Genomic DNA, 26,364 nt, shown 5'->3' with positions numbered 1-26,364 from the left:
TGAAAACCAATATGGGGTTTAACGGCCCATTCACCCCGAGACGAGCAAGTCTGCTAACAGACTTATTAATCTAAAGTCTGATTTGTGAGACTATCAATGCACAAACTCAGCTTCCAATGAATGCGTGCGTGTGTGTATCTTCGATCGTGATGAGATGGCCTTCTCTGCATTGTTAAACATATTCCCCTGTACATAAAGTACCGCATATAGCTACACAACAGCTAAATTAGCCCATTGGAGCTTTCTCCTCAGACTGAAATATTAGATCTACAAACATCTGTCGCTGATGCCCTAAGAGGGGGGAGTGTCAGTTCCGATCATGGGTTCATATCCTTCTCTCTGTATCAAATGAGGTCAGTCCATTCAAAATGAATCCAGCCCATTTACATCCAGATTTATGGATCTAAGAAATACGTGCTCACATATCTCCGGATTGGTAAGCATACACCTTCTCAATCAATTTCACTTCAATGGGCGAACGCAATGCATCATGGGAATCGGCACGGGAAAGGCTGCGTTACGATATTCCATCTGTGGCTTACGCCTGACGAGTGCGCACTTCCCGCGCGAATCTCCAGATCTTTTCCTCGACCGCCATTTTACCCCGTTTGTAAACACATCAGCGTCATAACGAGAAGAGTTTTAACGATTCTTTGACTACGTCATTAGACATACGCCTGCAAAGCCTCTAAAAGCCCCAGAATTTTGTTCACAAATTCCGGCTGATCGCGACATCATATGACCACCTATAAAAAAAGTGAAGGTTGTGATTAGCATTTTTTAAGACACTAAAGCAGCTCACTTCCACGTCGTTCCTTTCCTGGTGCTCTTCCGCTGCTATTCCTAAAAAGCTGTAGAGTGATCGAGGAGTGATCAAGGAGTGATCAAGCCCTAGCTTGAGCATTAAAAAGGGAGTTTCAGTGCTGGCACGTGAAGTTGCCTCTACGTGCACGTGGGCGTGCATGTGTGTGTGTGAATGTGCGTGTGTGTGCGTGCGTGATTGCTGAACTCACAATGAGGGCCGTGTGGTTCTTGGTGCGCACCGCCCGGTGCAGGGCGGTGATGCCATCTTTTGTCCTGAAGTCCAGGTGAGCCCCCCCGCTCTTCAGCACCTTGATGAGCTCTGCACAGCCCTCCAGCTGGGACGCCAGCGTCAAGGGGCATTCTGCAACACACACACACACACACACACACACACACACAAATGCATATCCAATGAAGAACTGTGGTGGTCGAATGGCTGTTTTGACTGTCACCTAAAGGTGAGGACTAAAGTGTGGCTGCTCATGGTGGAACAAGCTTCAGAACAAGATGAGATAGAATATGTATCAATAGGGAAAGCTGTGATAGAAACAGATGCAGGACATCGTGCCCGCCTAGCCTAAGAGCTGTTTCTACTTCTCTGCTGCCAGATTCAATGTGAAAGATGATGTTTTCTTCTGTGATGACGGATGTGTTGTTTTGGCTGAATGTTTGATTCTGTGTTATTGTATGCACCCGCTGTCTTGACCAGGTCTCTACAAGAACATTGGAATTACAGGAATCAAATATAAAGAAACGTCCAAGTCCCATTTTGAGGTTGTATCAGGACACCTTGTTTGATTGGAGTGATTAGTTTCTGTTTGTCATGGACAGGCTTTGATTGTATTCGCAGGAGAAACGCAGGGCAGTCGGTCAGGGGAGCGAGCAGGTCAACCAACGGCAGCCTCCCGGCAAACGGCTGTGCAAACGTTGGCATAAACCCGAGGAATTATCCAAGAGAGAGAATCGGCTCTGCCTGAGAGGTTTAGCGGAGCGCCAGGCACAGCTATGTAACAGCATGGGGACAGAGAGAGAGAGAGAGAGAGAGGGGGGGGGGAGACAGACAGAGAGAGAGAGAGAGACACAGACAGACAGACAGACAGACAGACAGACAGACAGAGAGAGAGAGAGAGAGAGAGAGAGAGAGAGAGAGAGAGAGAGAGAGAGAGAGAGAGAGAGAGAGAGAGAGAGAGAGAGAGAGATTGGGGGCAGGGGAAAATTACAAAGTAGAACGTGGTAGAAAGTTATTGACAGGTTGAATGAAATACACGCCAGCTTCAACACAAAGACAAATAACAGCAAGAGACAGCAACAGACTGAAGCAGAGAGAGAGAACTAGAACGGGAAAGATATACAAGGCAGACATAGAAGGCAATATGACGGGCAAACTGAGTGGTGGAACAGGATAGGAGTTGATTGAGCGAGTGATTGAGGAAAAATAACAGCAGGAGGGGGAATAAATAGACAGGCGAGCGAGAGAGAGAGAGAGAGAGAGAGAGAGAGAGAGAGAGAGAGAGAGAGAGAGAGAGAGAGAGAGAGAGCGACAGATGAAGAAGAAGAACACACAAGAAGAGCATGAACCTTCTCACCTCCTGTGTCCGGATCGTGGAAGTTGGGGTCCAGGCCCTTCTCCAGGAACTTGGAGAGCTTCTCTGTGCTCCTCTGCTGAACGTACTCCATAAACTTCTTCAGGTTGGCCTGAGTGAAGGATGGGAGGGAGAGAGGGAGACAGGGAGGGAGGGAGAACAGGGGCAACATAGGAATATGGTAAGAATCGAGAGGAAATAGATGTTTAATAATGGATCCTAGAGATGAAAGCCTCTCCTCTCTCCATCTCAGTGTATGTGGTTATCTTTGCTGCACTCAGAAGCAAAGCATGGGGACCTTGCTCAGTCCCCAGCCATGGGGGGTAGAAGGGCTGATATTGGTTGGACAGAAATACATGCGGAAAGTACAGCATAGCCCGAGTGCAAGTGTTTCCTGTAAAAATTGATCTAATTTAGCTAAACAACATTTTCTGAAGCCAATGGGGATTTCTGACAAGGTGGCGGTAATTTACATTGCCGCGGGTGCAACACTTCTCTATGGGTGACAAAAAAAATTGTAATCACTATTTGTATATTAGAACACACACACACTGGCACACACACACATCCACCCATCAAAAATAAACACAATATGCACGGCAGCGGTGCGAGAGACATGCAAGGTTCAAGGTTGTTCCAATGACCACACACACACACACTCAGTCAGTAACAAAAGCACACTCTCGCTCTCTCTCTCCATCTATTTCTCTATATTCATCTTGCTCTCTCTCTCTCCCCATTCATTTCTCTGGCGTGAAATTCATTTCTCCAATGACTTATGATTAAAGATATTCATCATCCGCGTCGGAGACTGGGAGCCGGTGGAAAGCAGAAAGGGCACGAGCAAGCTTTTTATTTCTCCTAATATTGCATTAGATGACTGGATCTCTGATAAAGCTCATTTAAGACATCTCCTGTAGCTAGGTTTAGTGGCAATCAAACACCATCTCTCACTACTACCTAGTGGTTTGTCCATGGTAAATTAGCACACTATATATCCATGAAGAAAACACAAATGAGAGGATAATCAAAGCTCATTATCTGGCCTTACCGTTTGTAACATAACTCAGATCAGATACGATCAATTAAAAGCCTAATTGATATTTAGTTGCACTGGCGTGGTTTGAATGAGCAGCCAGCAACGATGGCAGCAACAGCATTCAACACTAGTACGTTTTTCTTCTAACCTCGGTTGTTATGCAACACTCCCAAGAGCTGAAGGCAGATGGACACTTACATATACATGTGAACACGTGACCATTTTACTACACAACATGCATCTACTCATGAGAATGCAGCACCCCCAACCACCCCACCCCCCCCCCCCCATAACTTCCACAAGCATTTTAGTACCATACAGATATCGGTACTGGCAGAATCCTTTTTTGTGCAACCGAGGAAAAAACAGCAGCAGCTTTCATTGACTCACCATGTGCAGCGGCAGATAAATCACTCACTCTGGAAAAAGTCACACCTCAGATACTTTTGAGTTTACATCACGTCTCCGTGGCTGATCATACGAAACCATCCCCAGCCATCCCTCTCCACCGGCTCACACACACACCGCACGGACGCGCTCCACCAGCCAGCCCCGACTGTACTCTGTACCATCTCCGAGTCAAACTGAGCGAGGGAAATTCACTTTGGCTTTTCCTTTTTTTTTCTCCCTGAGAATCGGTTAGGCAGTTGTTATGGTGATCGGAGCACAGGCAGCTAGCAACCTATCAGGGAAAAGTGCAATAAGGATCTGTGTGTGCGTATGTCTGTCCGTGAGAAAGTGTATAGAGGGGGTTCGCTCTGTGTTTCTCTCTGTTTCATTCTCTCTCTCAATCACTGATTCTTTTTCACACTCTTTCATGTCTTTTTTATGAATCAACTAACAAATGGTTCTAATATTGATACATAACAGTGCTCACATACCATAGTCTTCCATGCTACCATAGTCATCTCTAACCATGGTTTAAGGCATGTCTTCAATCATTAGCTATAGATATATATTTGATAACCTCCCAGGGGCTACTCAGTGAAATGGGATTGCATCCTGGGCTCTTCTATGGTAAACTAATTACCTTGAAATACAATGATGTGCAGAACCCAACTCAAATGTAATAAATAGCATCCTCTTTGGTTTAAATATGAAGTGTCTTACAGCTACTTCCGCAACGAATCCTTTCGCAGGGTGCGGAAGAAATAATCTAGTCATCACCTCTCTAAATCTCTGCCACCTCCTTTATCTTTCATCCTCTGAAGCACAGCATTTTCTCCATCCTCCTGCCATCTGACGCTCCTTCCAGTCGCACTACACCGCTAACACAACATTCACTCGGCTCCGCCTATGTTCCGTGTAAATTACTTTATCCACTCTGCCGTAATGTGTCAGTAAATCCGCTTGACTTTTAGGGGATGCAGGCTTCATAGGCATCTGGGAGCAACGCAGTGAACTGTTATCTTGTGAAAGATCATTTCAGTTTGGATCGCAAAGTGATGGGCCGAGTTTGGCAGTGGGTGGCAATTTGGAGTTATTTATCCTCACATAGCCATGGTTACAACAAATGTATCGCCTGGTTAGCAGCTAACAACTGTCTAGACACAACAGCACATTGTAATTAATGCGTTGCTATTTCACACAGTTTATCATTAAGGCGGTTTCAATGTGTCCCCCACCATGATGCACAGAAACACGTGAGGCGCGGAGACACATTTAGGATTACAAATGAGGGGTACCTTAATGAATTGAAAAAAAGGTGTTGCTAACACCTATCAACACCCGTCACTGACTTGTGAATTTATCTGTTTGTCAGTTGTGATAGATCCGTTTAACACACACACACACACACACACACACACACACACACACACACACACACACACACACACACACACACACACACACACATACACTACACACATACACACACACACACACACATTCACTAAGGATTCTGTGAGTTGGATGGGGAACCATAGAAAACCCCCTTTTCTCATTTCCGTTGTTGATTGTTAGCATCTGAGCCATCCGAAGGAATCTACTAGAGGTGTTTGGAGATAGACATGTGCACACACACACACACACACACACACACACACACACACGCGCACACACACACACACACACACACACACACACCATGTGTAAACAGATGAAGCACTGAAACGGTAGTGACACGTATGGTCTCCAGATCTGATCCTGCACATTATACTGGTCCTTCACGCCTGTGCCCAAAGACGTACTCATTATGACATACTGACATTACTCAGTATGTCATTATACTGGTCCTACACAGGCGTGTACACAGAATATAGTCTGTATTATATAGGCTTGTACAGAGACACTCTCTCACGCAATTCATGCACATTACACCGACACACAAACACGCACACCAAACAGACACCAAACAGTGTGGTGTGGGGGAGTAAAACCTAATGCATTTGACGGTATCATCCGGAGACTATGGTTAATAGTGTAGAGCAGCATTGGTGTTGAGTCATCTAGCAGATTGTGAGGTTACCGCTGAACATTTCTCGGAGCTATAAGCTAGAGAGATTAACATGATGTCACACACATTCCCGAAGCCACCCATCTTGGTGCTTTCTCACAATTAGAAAAATAACAACGGCAACAACTGGTTGCTTGGTTGATTGTGGTAGTTTTGGTCATGGAGTAACAAGATGGCCTGCTTGAACTTCGGATCCCTTGATGAACACCCTCCCATAGGTGTTGGTTGCCTCCTGTCCAGAGGAGACCACCACCAGATGGGGTAAAGGGGTAAAAGTCTCTCTCTCTCTCTCTCTCTCTCTCTCTCTCTCTCTCTCTCTCTCTCTCTCTCTCTCTCTCTCTCTCTATCTATCTCTGCTGTGTATGATTCCATCTCAGACCAAGTACCCATCACCCAGTACTCAGTGGACATGGTGAGTAACAATTACTCATGGGGCGAATGCGATCTGGCCGGCGGAGTACACTCAGAGGTTCTGAAGCGTGATGATTGTGTACAGTCAACTGGGGCAGTGGGTCACATGGATAAAGCATACGGCACAAGACAGGAGAGGAAATTATATCGAGACCTGTCATTTTCATGGTCATAAATATGACAGAGTAGCCTTGGTCTTTGCACTTATTTTTTTTACTTCAATAGATTTTACTTCTTTGTCAAATATTTGGCATGTTATGATATTATCAGACTTAATGCATTCTTTTTTAAATGAAGTTTTAAATTAAACACCTATTTCAAACCTTGTATATTTAACAAGAGTTCAAGATTGCAATATGCCATTGAGACTGTACAATGTGTTCATTCAATGTGCATACGGTGCCAATGAAAGAGGCTTCTCTAATTTTTCCTCTGTAGAACATCTCAACGTTAGGAGGAAGAAGCCCTTTGGTTTCATTTGTCCGTCTATTTTCTATAATTCATGGACTCCTTGCAGAGTTTGAACGTCTTGAAGCGTAGTCCGCATTAAAAATGCACAGAATGAAAAAGACATTACAGAAACATAGACGGAGAAGGAGTCCCATGACCCTGAGCCTATGCAGCGACATGTTGAGCAGAGACGACCATGGACCAGAGAGAGAGAGAGAGAGAAAGGGGGAGAGAGAGGAGTAGGATGGAGAAGGAGGGACAGAAGAAGAAGAAGCAGAAGAAGCAGATGTTGTGATACTTTAAACTCTAAGACCATCTGTAAGGTCTCAAGATTGAAATTACATTTTGAAATATTAGGGATTTGATGTAGATAACAAAATGGGACATCATCTAGGACAATGCCAATGTAATTGTGTAATATCACAATTGTAAACAAATACAATTGTAAATTGTAACAATATACTATTGTTTTATTCCTACAATCACATAGTGATGTTCCTCAGAGTTTGTCTACTGATCCTACTACTACTACTACTACTACCATTACCATTACCACCACTACTACTACTACTACTACTACTACACATATTTAGATATTTAGAGTGATGCCAATACTGAGAAGAACATTGAAATAAATGCAGTGTTCAGTATCATCACCTTAGCAACAACCTTGGATGAGGTCCTGATTCCACCAGGTAGCTGATAGGCAGGCGTTAACTATTTCCTGAGCTTGATGTTACATCTCTGTTTGGTGCTTCTGTTGTGTCCCTATGTTTCTGTTCTGAACAACAGCTGCACCATTCCTATAGAGATGTATCCTATAGTGTATTCATATTTACATTACTGTCCATACCGCACCTATGGTGTATTCATATTTCCACTACTGTCCATACCGCACCTATGGTGTATTCATATTTCTACTACTGTCCCGCATCTATAGTGTATAAATATTTACACTACTGTCCATACAGCATCTATAGTGTATAAATATTTACACTACTGTCCATACTGCACCTATACTGTATTCATATTTACACTACTGACCATGCAACACCCATAGTGTATTCATATTTACACTACTATCCATAGCATACCTAAAGTGTATTCATATTTACACTACTGACCATGCCACACCCATAGTGTATTCATATTTACACTACTGGCATACCGCACCTATTTTGTATTCAAAATTGTAAAACTGTCTATAGCGCACATATCTTGTCCATGTATTCTCTGTATATTTGTGTCATACCTTGTTCTGTATACAACATAGTCTAGTACTCAATATATCTCAATGTATTCATCACCACTGTTCTACTGTCAATACTGTTCAAACTGCATATATCTTATTAATTTATGAACTATACATGTGTACATACTCTGCACCTTACTGCTTTTTTGGACCTTCTGGTTGAATGCTTAACTGCAATTTGTTGTCTCAGTGCTTAAACTCGACAATAACGACAATAAAGTTGCAACGACAATAAAGCTGAATTTCATCTAATCAAAATTTAGATACAACTGGAATTTCAATATTACTGTAGCTACTGGCTCAGTTGTTTGTCTTTTAAACATCAAACCTATGCTCTATTTTCCTTTCAACATTTTATGTTTGAAATACATAATACAAAAAAAACCAAAAAATCAATTTTTCATTAGAATCCAAAATTGTATACATACATTGATAACGTTAAAAAAACGAAATAAACCTTAGAATACTCTGCCACTCAGTTTTACACAGCTTTAAGTACACAGCAAGGACACACACACACACACACACACACACACACACACACACACACACACGTGAGTGAGTGAATGAAAGTGAGGGAGTGAGTGAGTGAGTGAGTGAGATATTGATCAAGTGAGTGAGTGAAAGAGTGAGTGACTGAGTGAAAGAGTGAGTGAATGAGTGAGTGAGAGAGAGAGTGATTGAGCAAGAGAGTATCGAGAAGCAAGAGCAGCGAGGAGCGAGGAGCCGAACACTAACAACCAAATGTGTAAATGGTGTGTGACGCATTCACAGTCTGACGGCAGATTAACTAAAGGAGTGGGCATGTATGAACATTAGGCCTATCCATTAGGAAAGGTGATGTGCAGTGTGAAACTGTGTAGTGACACATGACTAAAGTCTCTTCATCCTAGTTTTATATCAACTGTATGATCCTGTTCCATCACAGATTACTATCAAACCTGAACTGTAAACGATCCTTGCATCAGTTCACCATGTGCCTATTGATAACTTCCTCCTAATTTAAGTATGGAAGCTCATGAGCTTGGTTAGCCTCAAATGGTTTAAAGGTTGACCCACGCAGCCTGTTCTTTAATCAGGAAACCCCTAAATGCCAGAGTCTGACTTTACAACCCGTATCCTTCCCCTCAAGCCCCCCCCCCCCCCTCCCCTACATGCTTCGTGACTCTACTGCTCCTCCAATCACTGGGTTCAGGTCTTGCTCTTAGCTGAGGTCCACTGTGATTGGATAGCTTTGTGTCTTCCCACAGCCAGGCTTTCTCAAAACATGAAGCCTAACGTGTGAGACACCAGTGTTTACAGGTGTGTGTGGTTGTTCACAGCTGTGTGTGTGTTTCTTTTTTTAAACAGTGTATTTATGCAGAGTTTGAGATGTATTTTTGAAGACAAGGAAGCACGCAGATCAATGAGTTAACAAGCCGGAAACCCAGTGAATATACACCTTTACTGGCCTACTTCAAAAACACCGCTGGCAACACAACACAAACAAATGCATGCACACACTCACGCATGTGCATTCACACACACACACACACACACACACACACACACACACACACACACACACACACACACACACGCATGCACACGCAGGGATAAATAATTCAACATACAAAACAAGCCAGTATAGCGGTGCATAAATTTAGTAGAAAAATGTATATCAATAAATAAAATGAATTCCCTACGCATGCAGACTGAATACAGACAAATACTGTCATAGAACTTGCCCCATTTGACGTGAACGCTTGAACGTTATCCACCTCTTTATGTTTTTATATCATCCACATCCGTCATCGTTATCAGAGTCAACAACAGAATCCCCTTTGTCAGAGTCCCGTTATAAGTCATCATTATCAGGCATCATTATCAAAGCCAACATTATTAGCCATCAATATCAGAGTCAACATTATCAAAGCCATCGACGTCAAAGCAAACATTACAGTCACCATTATCATAATCACAATTACGGAAAGCAAGTCTGTAAGCAATGCATCAATCACTTCAACTCAACAGAAGGCCTTAACAGCGGTCTTGTGTATAAACCTGAAGCGACCACTCAAAGCACGACACAAAGTTCCACAATCTGTTAGCGCATTAGCGCACCTCAGCGGCTACACATGCTACCCCCTACACGTAGCGGCTAACGTTAGCGAACTCATTGTCTGTGCCATAGCTAAGTAAGAGTGAGTGCTGGCTTTCTGACCTCCATGGTACGACTCCTGGCCGCCTTCTGCTTGCGTAGCAGCATGTCGACTCCTCGCTAACCTCAGACTAGAGCAATAGACGGCAGAGGTGCAGCGCTGCAGGCGCAGTTAAGGTTCTTTCACGGTTAACACTGTTGCTTGTGTTGTTGTTTGGACTGATTAAGCCGAGCGAGAGAGCCCGGAGAAATCCAGGGCTCTGCGTGTGTCCATGAGTGTGTGTCAACAACACAGAGGCAGAGTGTGGGCTTATTGTACTGGGACCCTCGCTGCTGGGGTCCCTCCGGTGCACTCAGCAGCCAACACGCATTGGCAGAACCCTCTGCCCGCCATTGTCTCCTCTATTAACCGATTCAGCACGCCTATTACGGGTAACACACACTCTCTCTCTCTCACACACACACACACACACACACACACACACACACACACACACACACACACACACACACGGGCACACTAGCACATACACATATATTTATGGTGGGCATAGGTATCAAGCGAGTGTAGGTGTGTGTGTGTGTATGTGTGTGTGTGTGTGGAGGGGTTACCTGCGTCCATGTTTGCGTTTGTCAGTTGTGTGTTAGGGAATGGGTGGAATGTATGCTGTCATCAGAAACAGGGATGCAGAGAAAGAAAGAGCTGAATCAGGATCTGTAATGTGCCCATAAACAGAGAGAGAACACACACAAGCAACCACGCACACACACACACACACACACACACACACACACTGACATGGAGATACACATGAGCACCGCTAGCCAAATGAGCGGTCATATGAGGACACCCTGATCTCGATGAGGACGTGAAGACCGACAACAGCTCCAAGTTACGCTTTGGGAAGATTATTATAACTAAGTTCACAAAAACATTCGGAAAGTATCTGAAAATGTGCACATTCTGGTAAAACAAAAATATGAATCTACATAAAGCACCCGTGGGAAGGGAAACAGAGAAAACCAACCCATAGATTATTGGGCGCAGTACTAAAAAAAAGGACCTTGTGGGTAATGTAGTCATTTAGCAGTTGATGGTGACTGCCTGGTCAGACTTACTGCTGGAAGAAACTAATTTATACATATATGGAAGCTAAAATAAATGATCAATTAGTAAAAAACAAACACATTTCTCTGGCTGCCTGCCTGTGTATGGGGTAGCTTTTGGAACTTAGATTCACATGGTTGGACTGTAGTTGCTCCAATATGATTAAAGCCAGGAATCATTGTTAAGCCTCACTTTGAAATTGCTTTACCAAGTGTGTGGTTAACAAATAAACAACACCTACATGTATGTTGTTAACTCAGAAACACAGTCACAAGTGCCAGGTGTCACAATTTGAGGCAACCTCCAGTATTATCTGAATCATTCTCATGTGCCAATCTCTGATTCTGTAGCCATCAAGATACATTTTCATATATTCATATTAGGCATGGGCGAAACGATTCTTTTCCGGGAATCAGTTCTTTCAGTTCCCTTCACTATCACAAAACGTTTGTTTGATTCGTTTGTTCAGTTTGTTCAGTTGGTTAAGTCATATGGCCTGTTACGTCATTTGGCAGGGAATCTCAGGTGTCTGGCCTCACCACTTTGCTTGTAAATATGAGGTACGCCTGCAAATAGAGCCTTTTAAAACACCAGAAGGTCTCAGACGGTGACAGTGCTCGGGAAAACAGCTAATTTCTGTAGCATTAGCCTACAACGACAGGCTACGACAAAGCTCTGTTCGTTTGTATCTTTTATTTACGTGACCATATTTTTGTTTTATGTTAAAAAAAAAGAATCAGTTCTCTTGTTTTGGGAATCAGTTCTCGTCGTTCTCCTTCGGGATTTGTTTGTTCTGACCGAATCGTTCGCGAATCGCCCATGCCTAATTCATATATATATATATGAATAAATTGTTTCATACATAAAAACATAACAACTTTGCTGCAACAAAGACTCTTGTGACATTCTTACGCTCACTCAGTGAGAAGGCATTATCTTTAATTCATTGCTTTGGCTTTGTGACTAGCTAGAACGAGTTGAGTTAGCCCAAATGCTCTCTCTCCCGGAGAAAGAGAGAGAGAGTGATAGAGAGAGACAGAGAGACAGATAGAGAGAGTGAAGAAAGAGAGACAAAAAGAGGGAGCTTGCTGTGCTCTAGGATAAAGACCCTAGGGTCAGAGTTTCTCAGATGGCCTGGTTTCGGAGAGATCATATTGACCGGTGCCCAGGAATCAATTACTTTGTTCTACTCTGTCCCTCTCTCTCCCTCCCTCCCCCTCTTTCATACCCCCCTCTCTCTTTTCCTATCTCACTACTCCTCTCTCTGTCTGTCTTGTGCTCTTTTAAACAACCACAAACGTAAGTCCACACAGACACACACACACACACACACACACACACACACACACACACACACACACACACACACACACACACACACACACACAGCAGAATATGTATATTCATTCAACACATCACAACAATCTATGCTGGCAGGTTGTGTAACCCGAGTCCTACTGTACTGTACATATCTACTGTATCTCCCCCCCTGTGGAGCAGTTCTATAAAGAACGTCCAGCAGCACGCACTGAGTTCTAATGTCCACTTGACAGCTCTCAAAATGCCCGGCGTTGGCAGATCCCAGAGCAGTGGAGCCAGATTGGCCCTGGAGAGCCGGCGGAGAGCCGGCGGAGAGCTGACAGCTCCCGTGTTAGAAAACAGCCAGCTTTTCTCCTGGAAGTAACAGCTCTGCCCTGCCCCGGACCCTCTCGGACCCACCTTCCCACCGCTCTCAGAGCTCACAGTGCAGCTGTGGGGTCATCAGCGCCTGGCCAATGCCCCTCTCGGATGCTTTGACCCGGCATGTTTACAACCTTGTCTTAGTAGCTTTCTATGTCTCCTTTGGCTATCTCTCTCTCACTGTCTTTCTCTATCATGCTCTCTCTCTCTCTGTTTCATGCTCTCACTCTCTCTCTCTCTCTCTGTTTCATGTTCTCTCTCGCTCTCTATCTGTTTCATGCTCTCTCTCTCTCTCTCTCTCTCTCTCATGCTCTATCTGAATCATTCTCAAACCGTAGTGCTCTTTCTAGCACACTCTCTCCCTTCTGTATCATGCTCTATCCTATGTCTCTATCTATGTTACATGCTCTCTCTTTCTATACCTATGTCTTTATCATGCTCTCTCTACCTAAAGCTCTCTCTATCTGTATCTCGCTGTACAAACAATGCTCTTCCTACCTTTATCTGTCTCTGAATAATGCTCTCTCTCCCTATTCCTCTTGTCTATATGTCCCATGCTCTCTGCCTACATCTCTTTAACTGTTCCATGCTCTCTCTACTTATAGCTCTCTCTATTTGTGTCATGCTCGCTCTACCTGTATCTCTATCTGACACAACGATGTGGTCTACTGTAAGGTAGTAAACAGTAGTAAGAGCGGTGGCCACCCGAGGGCATCAGTGGCATAAATTAGAACTGGAATGTGACAGAAGAGCTCCATTATGATAATAGAAGTACAACACTACAAGGCAAAGTATTGTCTGGTGCAAAAACACACACACACACACACACACACACACACACACACACACACACACACACACACTTTGTGATACCATCCCATCCCGAGAAGAATATCCACATAAAAGATAGGGACAGAGACAGAGACTCAGATACATAGAGAGGGCCAGACATATGGAGAAAGTTCAGAGGAACCAAGAGCATTAGCATTCAGAGGGAGGGAAAGCCACAGAGATGCAGGTAGATAGACACGGATGGAGAGGAGGAGAGACAGAAAGGGAACTATAATAGAAAAGAGGGAGATATAGAGAGACGCCAGAGGCAGAGGAGGGAATGGATAAGTAGGTTGTTGGCTAAACAGGAGGAGAGGGCTATCAGAAGAGAAAAGAGAGACACAGTTTTAAAAGAAAGAGAGAGAGAGAGAGAGAGAGCGAGAGAGAGAGAGAGAGAGAGAGATGGAGGATGAATGAATGAAAGCTACCTTGCTGTTTAGTCTGGCCTTCCTGGCTCTCTCCGCCCTCCTCGCCTTCCTCTCGGCTTCTTCTCTTCTGCCCAGTGCCGAGCCCATTTTACACACTCACACACACACACACACATACACCTACACACACACTCACTCACATGTACACACAAGCTTCAGCTGCTCTGCTGCATCCCCAAAGCCAACACATCGTCCACATGGCTCTCCATCGCTTCCCCATACCTCCACTCCTCCGCTTTACAATCCTCCACTAACATCACTCTCCCTCTGCTCTCCTATCCCTCTCGCTCTCTCTCCTCTTTCCCTAACACACACACACACACACACACACACACACACACACACACACACACACACACACACACACACACACACACACACACACACACACACTCTCACTCCCTCATCCCCTTTGCTTTGGCAGGGAATAATGCAAACTCTTACACGCATGCATGCACGCGGCCCACACATGCATGCATGCATAAACGAGAGTGAAGCCGCTCATGCGCGGGGGCAGTCATACAGGCACTCCCGGGCGAGGACAGAGACCCACTGGAGGGACAAGAGAGGGGTGGTTTGTGCAGGACGAGGGAGAGAGGAGAGAGGGGAGGGGGGGAGAGAGGCAGAGCTTAAGGGGAGAGAGAGAGGAGAGAGAGCGAGCAGAAGGGAGACGGAGGGGAACATGGTACAGAGAGGAAAACAGACGAGAAGTGACGGTTGTGTTGGTGGGATACTGGTGTATGTCGTGTTTGCAGCATTTACATTTGCAGTGTGTTAGGGGTGGAGCGTTTGTGTTGTGTTGTGATGTTGGTGTAGTGTGTTGTGGTGGGACCTGTGTGTTCTGAGGTTTCTGTTGTGGTGTTTTATGATGTGTTTGCTGGGATCTTGTTTCTCAATTTTTTTTATTGTGTTGTGGTGTGTTGTGATGTTAGTTTGTTGTGATGTTAGTGGTGTGTTGTGATGTTAGTCGTGCGTTGTGACGTTAGTGGTGTGTTGTGACGTTAGTGGTGTGTTGTAATGTTAGTGTTGTAATGTTAGTGGTGTGTTGTGTTGTGGTGTGTTGTGATGTTAGTGGTCTGTTGTGATGTGTTGTGATGTTAATGGTGTGTTATCATGTTGATGGTGTTGTGTGGTGTGCTGTGGTGTGGTGTGTTGAGATGTTGGTGTGATGTTGTGTGTTTTGGTGTGTTGTCGGTGGTGTGTTGTGATGTTGGTGTTCTAGTGTGGTGTGTTGTGATGTTAATGGTGTGTGGTGGTGTGTTGTGATGTGTTGTGATGTTGGTATTGTAGTCTGTTGTGGTGTGGTGTGTTGTGGTGTCTTGTAATGTGTTGTGATGTTGGTATTGTGGTGTGATGTGATGGGTTGACTATACCCTTATATAGTCTAATTAATGATCAATATTTTGCCTTATATGCTCTATGAATGAGATAAGCTTGGCGAGTGTCTCTGGAATAGACTTTTGCTTCTGCAAAAGATCATCAGATGTACTGTGCCACCAGTATGTCCTTATATTTCTTGTACAATAGAGTTTTTCTGATGAGGTCGAGACAACCTAATGGTTCAAAAGCGTTGTGAAAGGAAAGGCTAAGGAAGGAGGGATGAGGGGAACTGGGTGTTCCCTGAGGGATAGGGGGAGGCGAGGTTGAAGGATGAGGGACACAGGTGGAGAGGTTTGCCACCGGTACGGGGAAAACAAAAAGACCATGAACAGAACAGAAAGAAGAGGAAGGTTGATGTTGAAGCCATGTATGGGCATTGTTTGATAATAACCCTGGCTTGGAGCTTATGGGAGGAATCACAGAGCGAGACAATAAAAACTGTTTGCCGAAGCTGGAAAAGCAGGTGTTGCAGACCAGCTTGGCTTTTGTATTACTTTGTTGAAGGTCTTCGACTTCACTCTGCGATTTCCTGATCCTTTTCCTTGTTAGAGTTTGAGTGTTGTACTTTTCACAAGCGTGTTGTGGTGTGTGGTGGTGCGTTGTGATGTTGTGATGTTGTGGTGTTTTGTGGTGTGTTTTGGTGTGATGTGATGTGATGTTTTGGTTTGTTGTGACATTGTTGTTGATGTGTTGTGGTGTTTTGTCATGTCGGTGTATCGTCATGCTGGGTTTGTGTTGTATTGTGTAGTGTAGTGGCTAGTTTCCCGTTGAGGTATTATTAGTTGCAGTTTGTTGTGCTGGTGTATGGTACTGTTGTAGTGCATTTGGTTTTGTATTAATTTGTATTAAATAAATACAATGAATAAAACAAATCAATTATTATTATTCATGTATTTTTGCTAGATGTCTTCAACGAGGACATAGATGGATATTAACATTGGTAGTTTAGCAATACCATGGGTGCTGTTCTAATTGTAGGTCTGAGGTAAAATAACCTACCTAAGAAAACACACGCACGCACGCACAAACACGTTTTGGTCACTAAGTGGATGCATCCAAAGAATCCATAAATACAGAGTGGAATACAGAGCAGGGAGAGGTTTGGCTTCTTTCACGAGGATGCCGACAGGTAGGCTGAGGAAATAGGCATCTAAACCCAGAACCTTAGGCTGGAAGTCAAACACTAAACCACACCACAGAACACAGCCAGCCCACTGCAATAAATGTCCACTATACTACAACTACACTATGTATTGACCCTCACACAAAAGCCATTTATAGGATAAGAGTAAAACCTTTTTGAAAATAGCTGTCTCTTCTGGGGCGCTCAACGCAAATCCCACCCCTGCCGCTGTGTGACTGATCTTGTGGATACCTCTCTCTCTCTCTCTCTCATGGGAGATTATGCATGAGGGGTGCTCCCTCTGGTGCAGATTCCCCCATGACATGCTTATTTTATTTTATCCCTTTACATGTAGCGTTGTAGCTGCCAGCGTGTCTGCTTACATACGTGTGCGTGTGCATGAGCATGTGCATGAGAATGTGCATGCGTGTGTGTCTGTGTGTGTGTGTGTGTGTGTGTGTGTGTGTGTGTGTGTGTGTGTGTCTGTGTGTGTGTGTGTGTCTGTGTGTGTGTGTGTGTGTGTGTGTGTGTGTGTATGTGTATGTGAGGGCATGCATACGTATGCCTATGTGTGTGAGCATGTGTGTGCATGCGTGTGCATGTGTGTGTTTGTGTGCGTCCGTGGGCATGTGTGTGTTCATATGTGTGTGCGTGTGTATGTGAGTAAAGTCATACATGTGCGTCTCTGTGTGAGCATGCAGCGTGTGCTTGTGTGTGTGTGTGTGTGTGTGTGTGTGTGTGTGTGTGTGTGTGTGTGTGTGTCGTGTGTGTGTGTGTGTGTGAATGCATGTATGACCTTCCTCCTAGTTAAACACACGTCACTGAAATTCAGACGGTGCAAACCTCTGTAGGAACCCGACCACGAGCGAGACTCCTTCCACAGTGGTGTCATTGTAAGTGAACCACTAAAATGGGATTCTTCATTCAGATGACTCGTGTCTCAGAGTGGGCGGTATAACATTGCTCCAGAATTGTTTTCATTCATGATGTGTTATGATGCTTTCACAGTGCAGCACAATGGACCCAATTGGTGTGCCACAGCACATTTGGCCAGAGTTTTCATTCCATTCCACAACTCGTTTCCCAGCCATCTTTTGGAATCTGCTTCTCTAGCCTTTCACAATACTGGACAGCAGTGGACACCGAGTGCAGTTGGTGCAGGCACTTAATTATCATATTGTTGTAATTATTATAACAGAATAACACATTACCAATGTTTTAACCGGGGTTATAGAACAACGAAAACGCAAAATAATTAAGGCAAGGATGAAATGTGAATTATTATTAGAAAGGCTTCAAATATTGTCATCTCCATAATGAACTGGATAACAAATGAAGCCAAGCAAATCTTTGGTACCACAGTGAAGGAGATCCCATCTCTCGGCTGGTGGTGCCGGTTCAGCTGATCTGCTATGTGAGTGTGTGTCTGTGCGTGTGTCTGTGTGTGTCTGTATGTGTGTGTGTGTGGGATGTAGGGGCCCAATGATCATTGCAGTGAATTAGCTGGGATCCATCTCCTCAATTAGTGACCACATTACCAACTAGTGCGTTACTAAGTCCTCTCTTTACTTCTACTACATAGATGCCTTAATGGCCTGGCTCCTCTGCCCTGCCCCCATCCATCCATCCATCCATCACTCACTCTGACCACACACCACGCCTTGGAGTGCATTGTGTGTGTGTGTGTGTGTGCTTACTCCAATTCCATTCAAACCCTCCGAGATCAGAATCAAACCCCTGCAGCTCGTCTACTCTATGAAGACATGAATCTATGAATAACCCTATCACAGCCTACAAGCTTCCCCCCTCTTGAATTGTGTGTCTGTCTGTGTGTGTTTGTGTCTGTCTGTGTACATGTCCACGGGCATGAGTGCGTGCATGCATGTGTATGTGTCGGGTTGAAGCTAAGCTCTGTCTAAGTGAGCATCCACTTGTAGCCAGCAGCTAGTAGCAGGTCTGTGTATGCATAGCAGGCATGATCCCTGTCACATATCTCTCAACGTTTCTCTCTCTCTCTCCACTGTCGTTCAATAATTGATGGAACATATTGAAAATGAGTCCTTAATACGATGAGATATAAGATGGACGGAGGTTATTCAAAGGTCTTGTTAGAGATAGTGTACAGTTTTGACCAAATTCTAAACAAAATATAATACATAATCATATAGAATAATAGTCTTCCCGTCCACTGTCAAATGCACCATCACAACTCCCCCGAAGCCCACGTGATGGTAGAGCTGTGCGCTGGGTATTGAACCAAAAAATCCATAATTCTGAAAACAAGTATTCCTGCATTCTTCCGATATAGTTTTGTGCGATGCTTGAAATCTTAAAATACAGCAGAGCAGCATGAGCCTTCACCTGCCATCCGTTCAAATACTGAGACAAGAGGTGGCCAGCAGGGTGCAGGCGACGGCCCAGGTCTGCATAGAAAAAGAACTTTAAGTACATACTATTCCTCCCTTCATATCCTTTAATGAGGTGCAAAGCTTTCTGCTGTTGGGTGAGGAAACGGGTACGATTAACCTGCTGTGAACAGGCTTTTAGCATCTCAATTCTCCCTGTAAAGGATCTCGAGTGGAGCCCTTGTTATGAGATTTTCCCAAGTTTCACCCAATTTGCTTGTTTTTTGGTATACTATACTGTTTATTCATCTATTTGCTAATGACCTTGCTGTGTGTGTGTGTGTGTGTGTGTGCGCGTGTGCGTGTGCGTGTGTGTGTGTGTGTGTTTTCATTTAGAAGGACACAAGACAAAGCAGTACCAAATTGGTTGTGAAAGCTATCCTTGTGGCTGTATCCATCTCATGGCCAACCCACAAATTACCGAGACTATGGAGGGCTTGCTGAGTATTATGGGATAGCATCCGGTCAGCTCTGGTCCCTCCTACAACAGTAACACAATTTTCCGATCTATTGCTTCATATGAGCTATGTAGGTCAGTTTACAGACCCCAGAGCAGGAAGAATGACAATAAAGAAAATACCCCATAACAGCAATAAGGAGAAGCAAAATGAGTTTTTTAAGGAAGAGTTTGACAAAGCAATATATGAAAGATGAAACAGGAATGCATATCCCTATGCCCACATTCAAAGCTCCCGGGAACGTGGTTACATTATCACAGGCGCTCAACATATATGCGAACACACATGCTGTGCATGTGAGCACCTCACACGATCAGCAGGGGGGCAATAACAGCATGGTATATTTAAGCAATAGATGACAACAGGCTGTGGTATGTTCTCATTATACCACAGTTAAAGGGCGTTGTCCGTCCCGACGCTCAGCGGAGGTTACATAAGTATGGCGAAATGAAAGTCATAGACAAGTCGGAAAAGCATTTTAACAAATACAACAAATACAAAAAAGTAGTCCCTCCTGGCTGCCTGCAAAGTGTACAGCGGTTGCTATGCAACACACTGTAGCGTCCTTCAGAGAGAAGGCTAGGCTAGAGACGGTAGCTTGGTTCGCCGGCAATTTAGCTTACTATTGAGTTCACTCACCGTGTGCCTAAACTGAACGGGCATCATAGCTGTGTGTATACGCTCAATATACAACAGTTGGGAACCAATCAGATCGCTTGATTTAAGCCACCCGTTTTATAAGTGTGTGATTAACTAGGGTTCCCGTCTACGCACTTGATGATGGTGAGAGAAAGACACAGAGAGAGAGAGTGGGAGTGGAGTGAAAAAGGAGGATGTCGGAGTCCAATCAATGTTGACCTCAACAGCACCTCCTAGCCTCAGGCTACAGAGCTTCTGTGTGTTAAGTAGGCTAATGTTTGACCTCAGCCAATGAGAGCAAAGGGAGGAGTTGCAGATTGAAAATGTGAAAATCTGGCCCAATATACTGTGTGCCATAGTGAGTCATTTGTGCAGTCAAATGTAAATACAAATAATAAAGTCGTCCATAGATCAAATAAATTGACATCCTAAGAAGGGGGAAGAACTTGCATCTCATTTGAACAAAACACAGGGTACAATAATTAACCATTAATTCATAAAATAAAATGCAGTAAGCATTAACCAACAGTTATTAAACTTTAACGCATCATTTGCAACAGTGTCCATGTCAAATAATGGTGCAATGTTAACTAAGGTTATAGTGTTCATGTTAACTAAGGTATTAATTTATACATAATTTATAAGGGTTAGGGTTAACCATAGTTCAAGTTCACAAGCGGAAATTTGGAAATACAACAAGACAACACGCAGTTGACATAAAATATTACCTGCTAAACCTTACCCTGACTCACTACCACTACCTCTCACCCTTACCCCAATGCTAATGCTATATAATAATACATATTACTGCAATGACAATAACTAATGTAATTTATCGGATAGATATTGTACCCTTATTGCAAAGTGTCTACCGATAGATATTGAGAGCTGGTGTTGAAAACAACCCGTAGCACACAGATATGCAAGAGAAATCTGGTACACAAATCTGACATCTATTCGAGCAGAAACGTATCTTAAGATAATATAAAATAGTTTGAGTCAGACAAAAACTTTTGAGTTAACATTCATAATTGCACATTTCTTTGGTGAGGGAGACATCAGACAAACCTCAGACCTCTGTAGATACACTCTTAACAGCCCACTTAAAACGTGATTGTCAGGAAAATAAGAATAACAACAATAACAAGGTTTCCATTCAGAATATTTTCTCACTATCACTGCAAGGTCTGCAACACTTTCACATATTTCCACCACCAAAAAAAGCCGCGGTCACACTCCCATCTGCACCGATCAAATATGTATGTGGTGCGCTCATTGACGTGACATTACGTTGAGTTTATTTTCCGAGAGAGGGACACTGGTTCCATTTCTCCTGGCCGAGACACGACTGTCGATCACAGATGTCATCCCCGCAAGATGGATAATTTACGCCATCCAAGAGCGACCGCTGCGAGGAGATTGAACACATTAGCAAACAGCTGTGCAGTACAACGCAGGGGTTGTTGTGAGGCTAGACACGAAGTAGACTCTGAACTTTGCGTCGTCCAGTAAAATCGTTATTTCAGCAGCGACATTGAGTACTGCACGGCTATTTGGAAACTTCTCTGTGGGTACTTATGTCTTCCGGTTCTTGCTGCTCATCTTTAATCTCCATCTCAACCGTCTCTGTACAGATCTCCGGTTATTACACGTGTGCACAGTGAGCATAGTTTGAAAATCAATCAGTGACTGTACAGCAGGGGGGCCTGGGATAACCACACTGGGCTGGATGATGGGAATCATAGTGCCAGGTGATGATGATAGGGGCTTTACGGCCACAGAGGGTCTGTCTTGAGGAAGTAGAACGCGGTTGAGGCATTGTTATTTATTCCCAACATCTTACCTTATTATTGTGCGGCTCATTACGAGCCAGCGATTCAAATCACTGAGCAGCCTGCAAAAAGAAACAAAGGAGGCACACAACACCCTGTCTTACGTGTAATGAATGTTCAGATGCTAAGAAGAGGAGAGGCTGACGGGTTTCAATGGTGCAACGGGTGAGGGAACTTGCTCACTGTGCATGATAAATAAAGAAATCACCAGCAGTTTGTAGTTCCACTGTTACGACTAGAACTGCATTCACACTGTCTTGATGACTGGGACACACATAGCCAGCCAGCTGACGTGTTGTCGTGCCCTTTAGCAAGGCATCCAACGCCAAACTGTTCCCAATGAACTGATGATTGTCTTGCATGTCAGTCAGTCAGTCAGTCAGTCAGTCAGTCAGTCAGTCAGTGTGTGTGTGTGTGTGTGTGTGTGTGTGTGTGTTCCTTTGTAGTATGGAGTGTGAGGCATTGAATATAAAGCATGTGAAGTGACTTGAGTGGCCAGACTACCGGTATATGAATGCAATTTAATAACACATTCACCCTCACATGCTGATAAAAGAAACAATATAACAATCAACAATACAACAAAGGACTGAAATATAAGGGCCAGTACAGCCCACACAGGGAACGTATTAATGTGGTGAAATTCTTCTGCCCCCTTATGGGGTTTTATGCAAATACACCCCTCCTGCTGATCACTGCTACGTGACTTATTGTTCACACACACACGCACACACACACACACACACACACACACACACACACACACACACACACACACACACACACACACACACACACACACACACACACACACACACACACACACACACACACACACACACACATGCACAGACACTCAAATCAATTACACTTATCTAGTCAGGGGGTAGATACAGGGATGTTGACATTGCGGTTGAGAATAATGATCCATATTGATTGAAAAAAAGGCTGGTCCTTAATTACATCCGATATGCAACATGAGTCGACGTCACTATCTGATTACATGAATGGTTGTGTAATCACGATTTGATCGATTTGTTCCCATCATCCTATTTGTGAGTAGAGTTGATGTAAGGTTTGAGATGGATACGTTTCCTGAAAATGGGAAACCTGAAAATTGTAGTAGAGGATTCTGATAGAAGAGTACGGCAAGGACATCCATCAAAAGTCAATGCTGTGATATTGTCCTGCGACATGGTTAAAAGCAACTAAATGTTGGATGTTGATTGGTTAATCTAATACTCATACTGTTATGCTCTGACAGCTATACACTTACCTGCTGCTGCTTATAAGTCTAGACCAGCTGTTTCCCAAAGACATATTAAACCAATTCAAAGAGTTTTTTGAAGTTTTTTTCTTTTAGCAGAATCGATCCAATTAAATCTCCAAACTTACTTAGGAAAAGTAAGATGGGCGGCTTAAATTAAAGCAGCTTTATCCCTTAAAACAAGTCTGGGTTCACAGCCTACGGCCTAGTTGACGGGTACATTCCATTTCAAATGTTCTCTCTCTTACCTTGGTATGCAGTTTGGACAGTTGCTTGTCATCCAGGTACGTCTGAGTGTAGACACGCCTCTTATAACGGAACTGAAACAGAGAGTAGCATACGATTAGTAAATACACAGGATGCAACGTCATTAATACAATACAATTTAGGAGCAGAGATGTATATATTGTAGTTATGTAAATACATTTGTATCATTTTATCTAATGTGGAATGGAAGCTGCATATATTTATGTTGTTTTACTGCAGTTGACCTTGATTAAAAGTCGTAGGGTAATAAGCCTGGTTCTATACTGTACTGTGAACTTTTTTTGTGAGACAGTTTTTTCTGCATTCTCACATATATTATTCAAATTAGTGTGCATCATTTAAATTGAAAAAAAAACTTAAACCTGTCTTTAATTAGGCTATTTAGAAACATATATATATATACAAAGAAGTTCAGTTTATGTTTTATCTTTACCATACCCCAAAAATGTGAGCGCAATATTTTATTTAATTAAACCATAAAAATAAATGATTGCTTACTAATTGCTAGCTTAAGATTTTTTCTGTCACCATTTTGAACTTTGCCTGTCTGAAATTGGAGTGTACAAATGTGGTTCCCTGTATAGTACACTACTTACTATCCATAAAGCACTTTAGAATAAGTATCCAACCGATTCCCATGAGGCATAGCAGGCTTATATATTCATCCAATAGAGATGGTCATCACATATTTATGCAAATTAGCTTTCATGGTGTTACATCTAACATGGGTCAGTTGAGTTATGCAACCAATACAAGTCACACGGATAGGTTTCCGGCACAAAATTAGTGTCCAAAAGCCCTCTATTCCCTGCCTTAATTATTCCCTACATAACATATTGTATAGTGTTCACTATAATGGGATGAAGGAATAAGCCAAGTCCAACAGGGCCACAGAGATGTTATATATGATCTGCTCTCTCCTGCAGTCAGGCTGGGACCTTTAAGTCACTTCCTGAAAAGGCAAGAAATTGGGTGCATTGGAGAAGTATCGTTTAAGGTGCTGCGGTAAGATTTAAAGGACAATTCCGATATTTTGAACATTGAGCCCAGTTTCTGGTTTGTCTCGGATGAAATAGAGTGACTGACACTGAAATTTTGACTATTGGTCCTGTCTCGGGTATTTGGCTAATTTCAAATTGCCCCTGCCTGCTTCAGAATGGCTTTCTATGGGCATTCACAAACCTGTCCTTAAAGCAAGCCTAAACGTTTGTTTTTAGAAATGTGCAACTCACAGAGTGGTTAGTGGTGTTCGTTGATGTTCCAAATCAAGTATCGTGGTGAAATACAGTTTCTGTTGGGTTTTATTTGGCATTTTGAAATGAGCCAAATACCCGAGACAGGACCAAAAGTCATAATTTCGGTGTCAACCACTCTATTTCATCCTAGACAAACCAGAAAGGGGGCTCAATGTTCAAAATACCGGAATTGTCCTTTAAGCACTATTATTTGAGGGTAAATTCAAAATAGCATAGCCCTTTGTCAGCTATTAATGAGTGAAATGTGCTCTGTATGAGACTATTTCGATTTTCGACCACTCTTGGGACATTTCCAACCCCATCAGGGCACCCATTATCTGATTGGTTCAGGGATATTTCTTGAGTAAATTACAGGTTTGTGAAGTGCAAGACTTATCAATGGATGATAAATGTGAGGTGGGAGGGAGCAGAGATGGAGGGGACATTTTTATGGTCGCTCAGTGTCAAAATCTTGCAGGCTCTTTCACTCTTTTCTTCCCTGCCTCTTAACAACTCTAAAATTGTACTTACAGCATCTTTAATACATAAGTAGTGTTAACAGGCCTGCAGGTTCGGTCATGTACCTGGCAGTGGCGATGTCTCTAAGACTCCAAGGGAAGCTCAGCTTTAAAAAATTAAATGGTCAAATATATACTGTTGTGTTAACATTTCATTGACTAAAAATGCGTTAGAACACATCCATCTCGAAGACGAGTTTGTTCAGAATCAGCTGCTTATCGCAGGTCGACTGACTCGATTTCCTTCTCATACATTTCCGTAGCGTCACAGTGCATTTGTCTGTTGAAGCTCAGCGTCCATCCACTTCAATGGGGCTGCATAGAACAGCTTTTTTTAGTTCGTCGAAAGTCGACGGTCATTGGATAATGCTGCGATTATGTCCCTCCCACGGACGCTCAACGTCTCTGGGGGTTCATGGAGGAGTGGGCTGGCCTGGACGCTGGGCTTCTGTGTGATAATTGGAGGGTCTGCGTTGCCGTTTGATTGACAGCGTTTTTGATCTATAAAACGTTGCTGGAGCTCTCTTCAGTCCTCAGTTCCATCGCGGATTTTGCAAGCGAGTCAAAAGACAAACTGCAACCTATTTCTTGATATCTGCTTGGCGAAATTGCTAGACAATTTTCATCGTACATTTCATATTCCTTGCTTCAGTTTAACATAATTCCCACATTTCCTTGTTCAAGTTTGATATCGTTTTGGTAGTTGGCCATCACTTTGATTCAGGGAGCCTGAGGTCTGAACTTCAAGCTGTGTGATTTCTTGGTGTTCCTTAAAGACATGGAGTTGGACAGTGCAATGCCTCAGCTTTACAAACTCATTAGTGGAAACAATTGGAGCTACATGTGCAGGTGTAGAAAGGAGCTTCTCCTGTTTAAAGCGGCTCAAGTCCTACACCGATAACACAATGGGCCAAGGCCGTTTAAGCAGCCTAGCTCTGCTGGCCATTGAGAGGACACTGGTCAAGTTATTGGAAAAGACAGCTAGTTGGTATGACAGAGCATTTCCTTGAAAAGGAACATAGAGAATAATTAACATATACATAAATTGACAATTTA

The 26,364-nt window shown here is 43.4% G+C and overlaps 1 protein-coding gene across 9 annotated transcripts in view; it reads right to left on the bottom strand.

Annotated features, from left to right (window-relative positions):
* Positions 1-26,364, bottom strand: part of shank3a (SH3 and multiple ankyrin repeat domains 3a) — a 146,968-nt gene that overhangs the window by 82,792 nt on the left and 37,812 nt on the right. For all 9 annotated transcript variants that reach the window (XR_014637866.1, XR_014637867.1, XR_014637868.1 and 6 more), the window contains exons 3-5: positions 23,537-23,608; positions 2,391-2,499; positions 1,014-1,165 (exon numbers count right to left, since the gene is read on the bottom strand). Coding sequence is in view for 6 of the 9 variants with exons in the window: in XM_084477570.1 (XP_084333696.1) it covers positions 1,014-1,165; positions 2,391-2,499; positions 23,537-23,608 (333 nt within the window). In the remaining 3 variants the exon portion in view is untranslated. The remainder of the gene's footprint in view (positions 1-1,013; positions 1,166-2,390; positions 2,500-23,536; positions 23,609-26,364) is intronic.

Source organism: Micromesistius poutassou (genome assembly GCF_964030765.1).
Source record: "Micromesistius poutassou genome assembly, chromosome: 13".
Taxonomy (NCBI): domain Eukaryota; kingdom Metazoa; phylum Chordata; class Actinopteri; order Gadiformes; family Gadidae; genus Micromesistius; species Micromesistius poutassou.
This window is presented reverse-complemented; position numbering and strand designations above follow the sequence as displayed.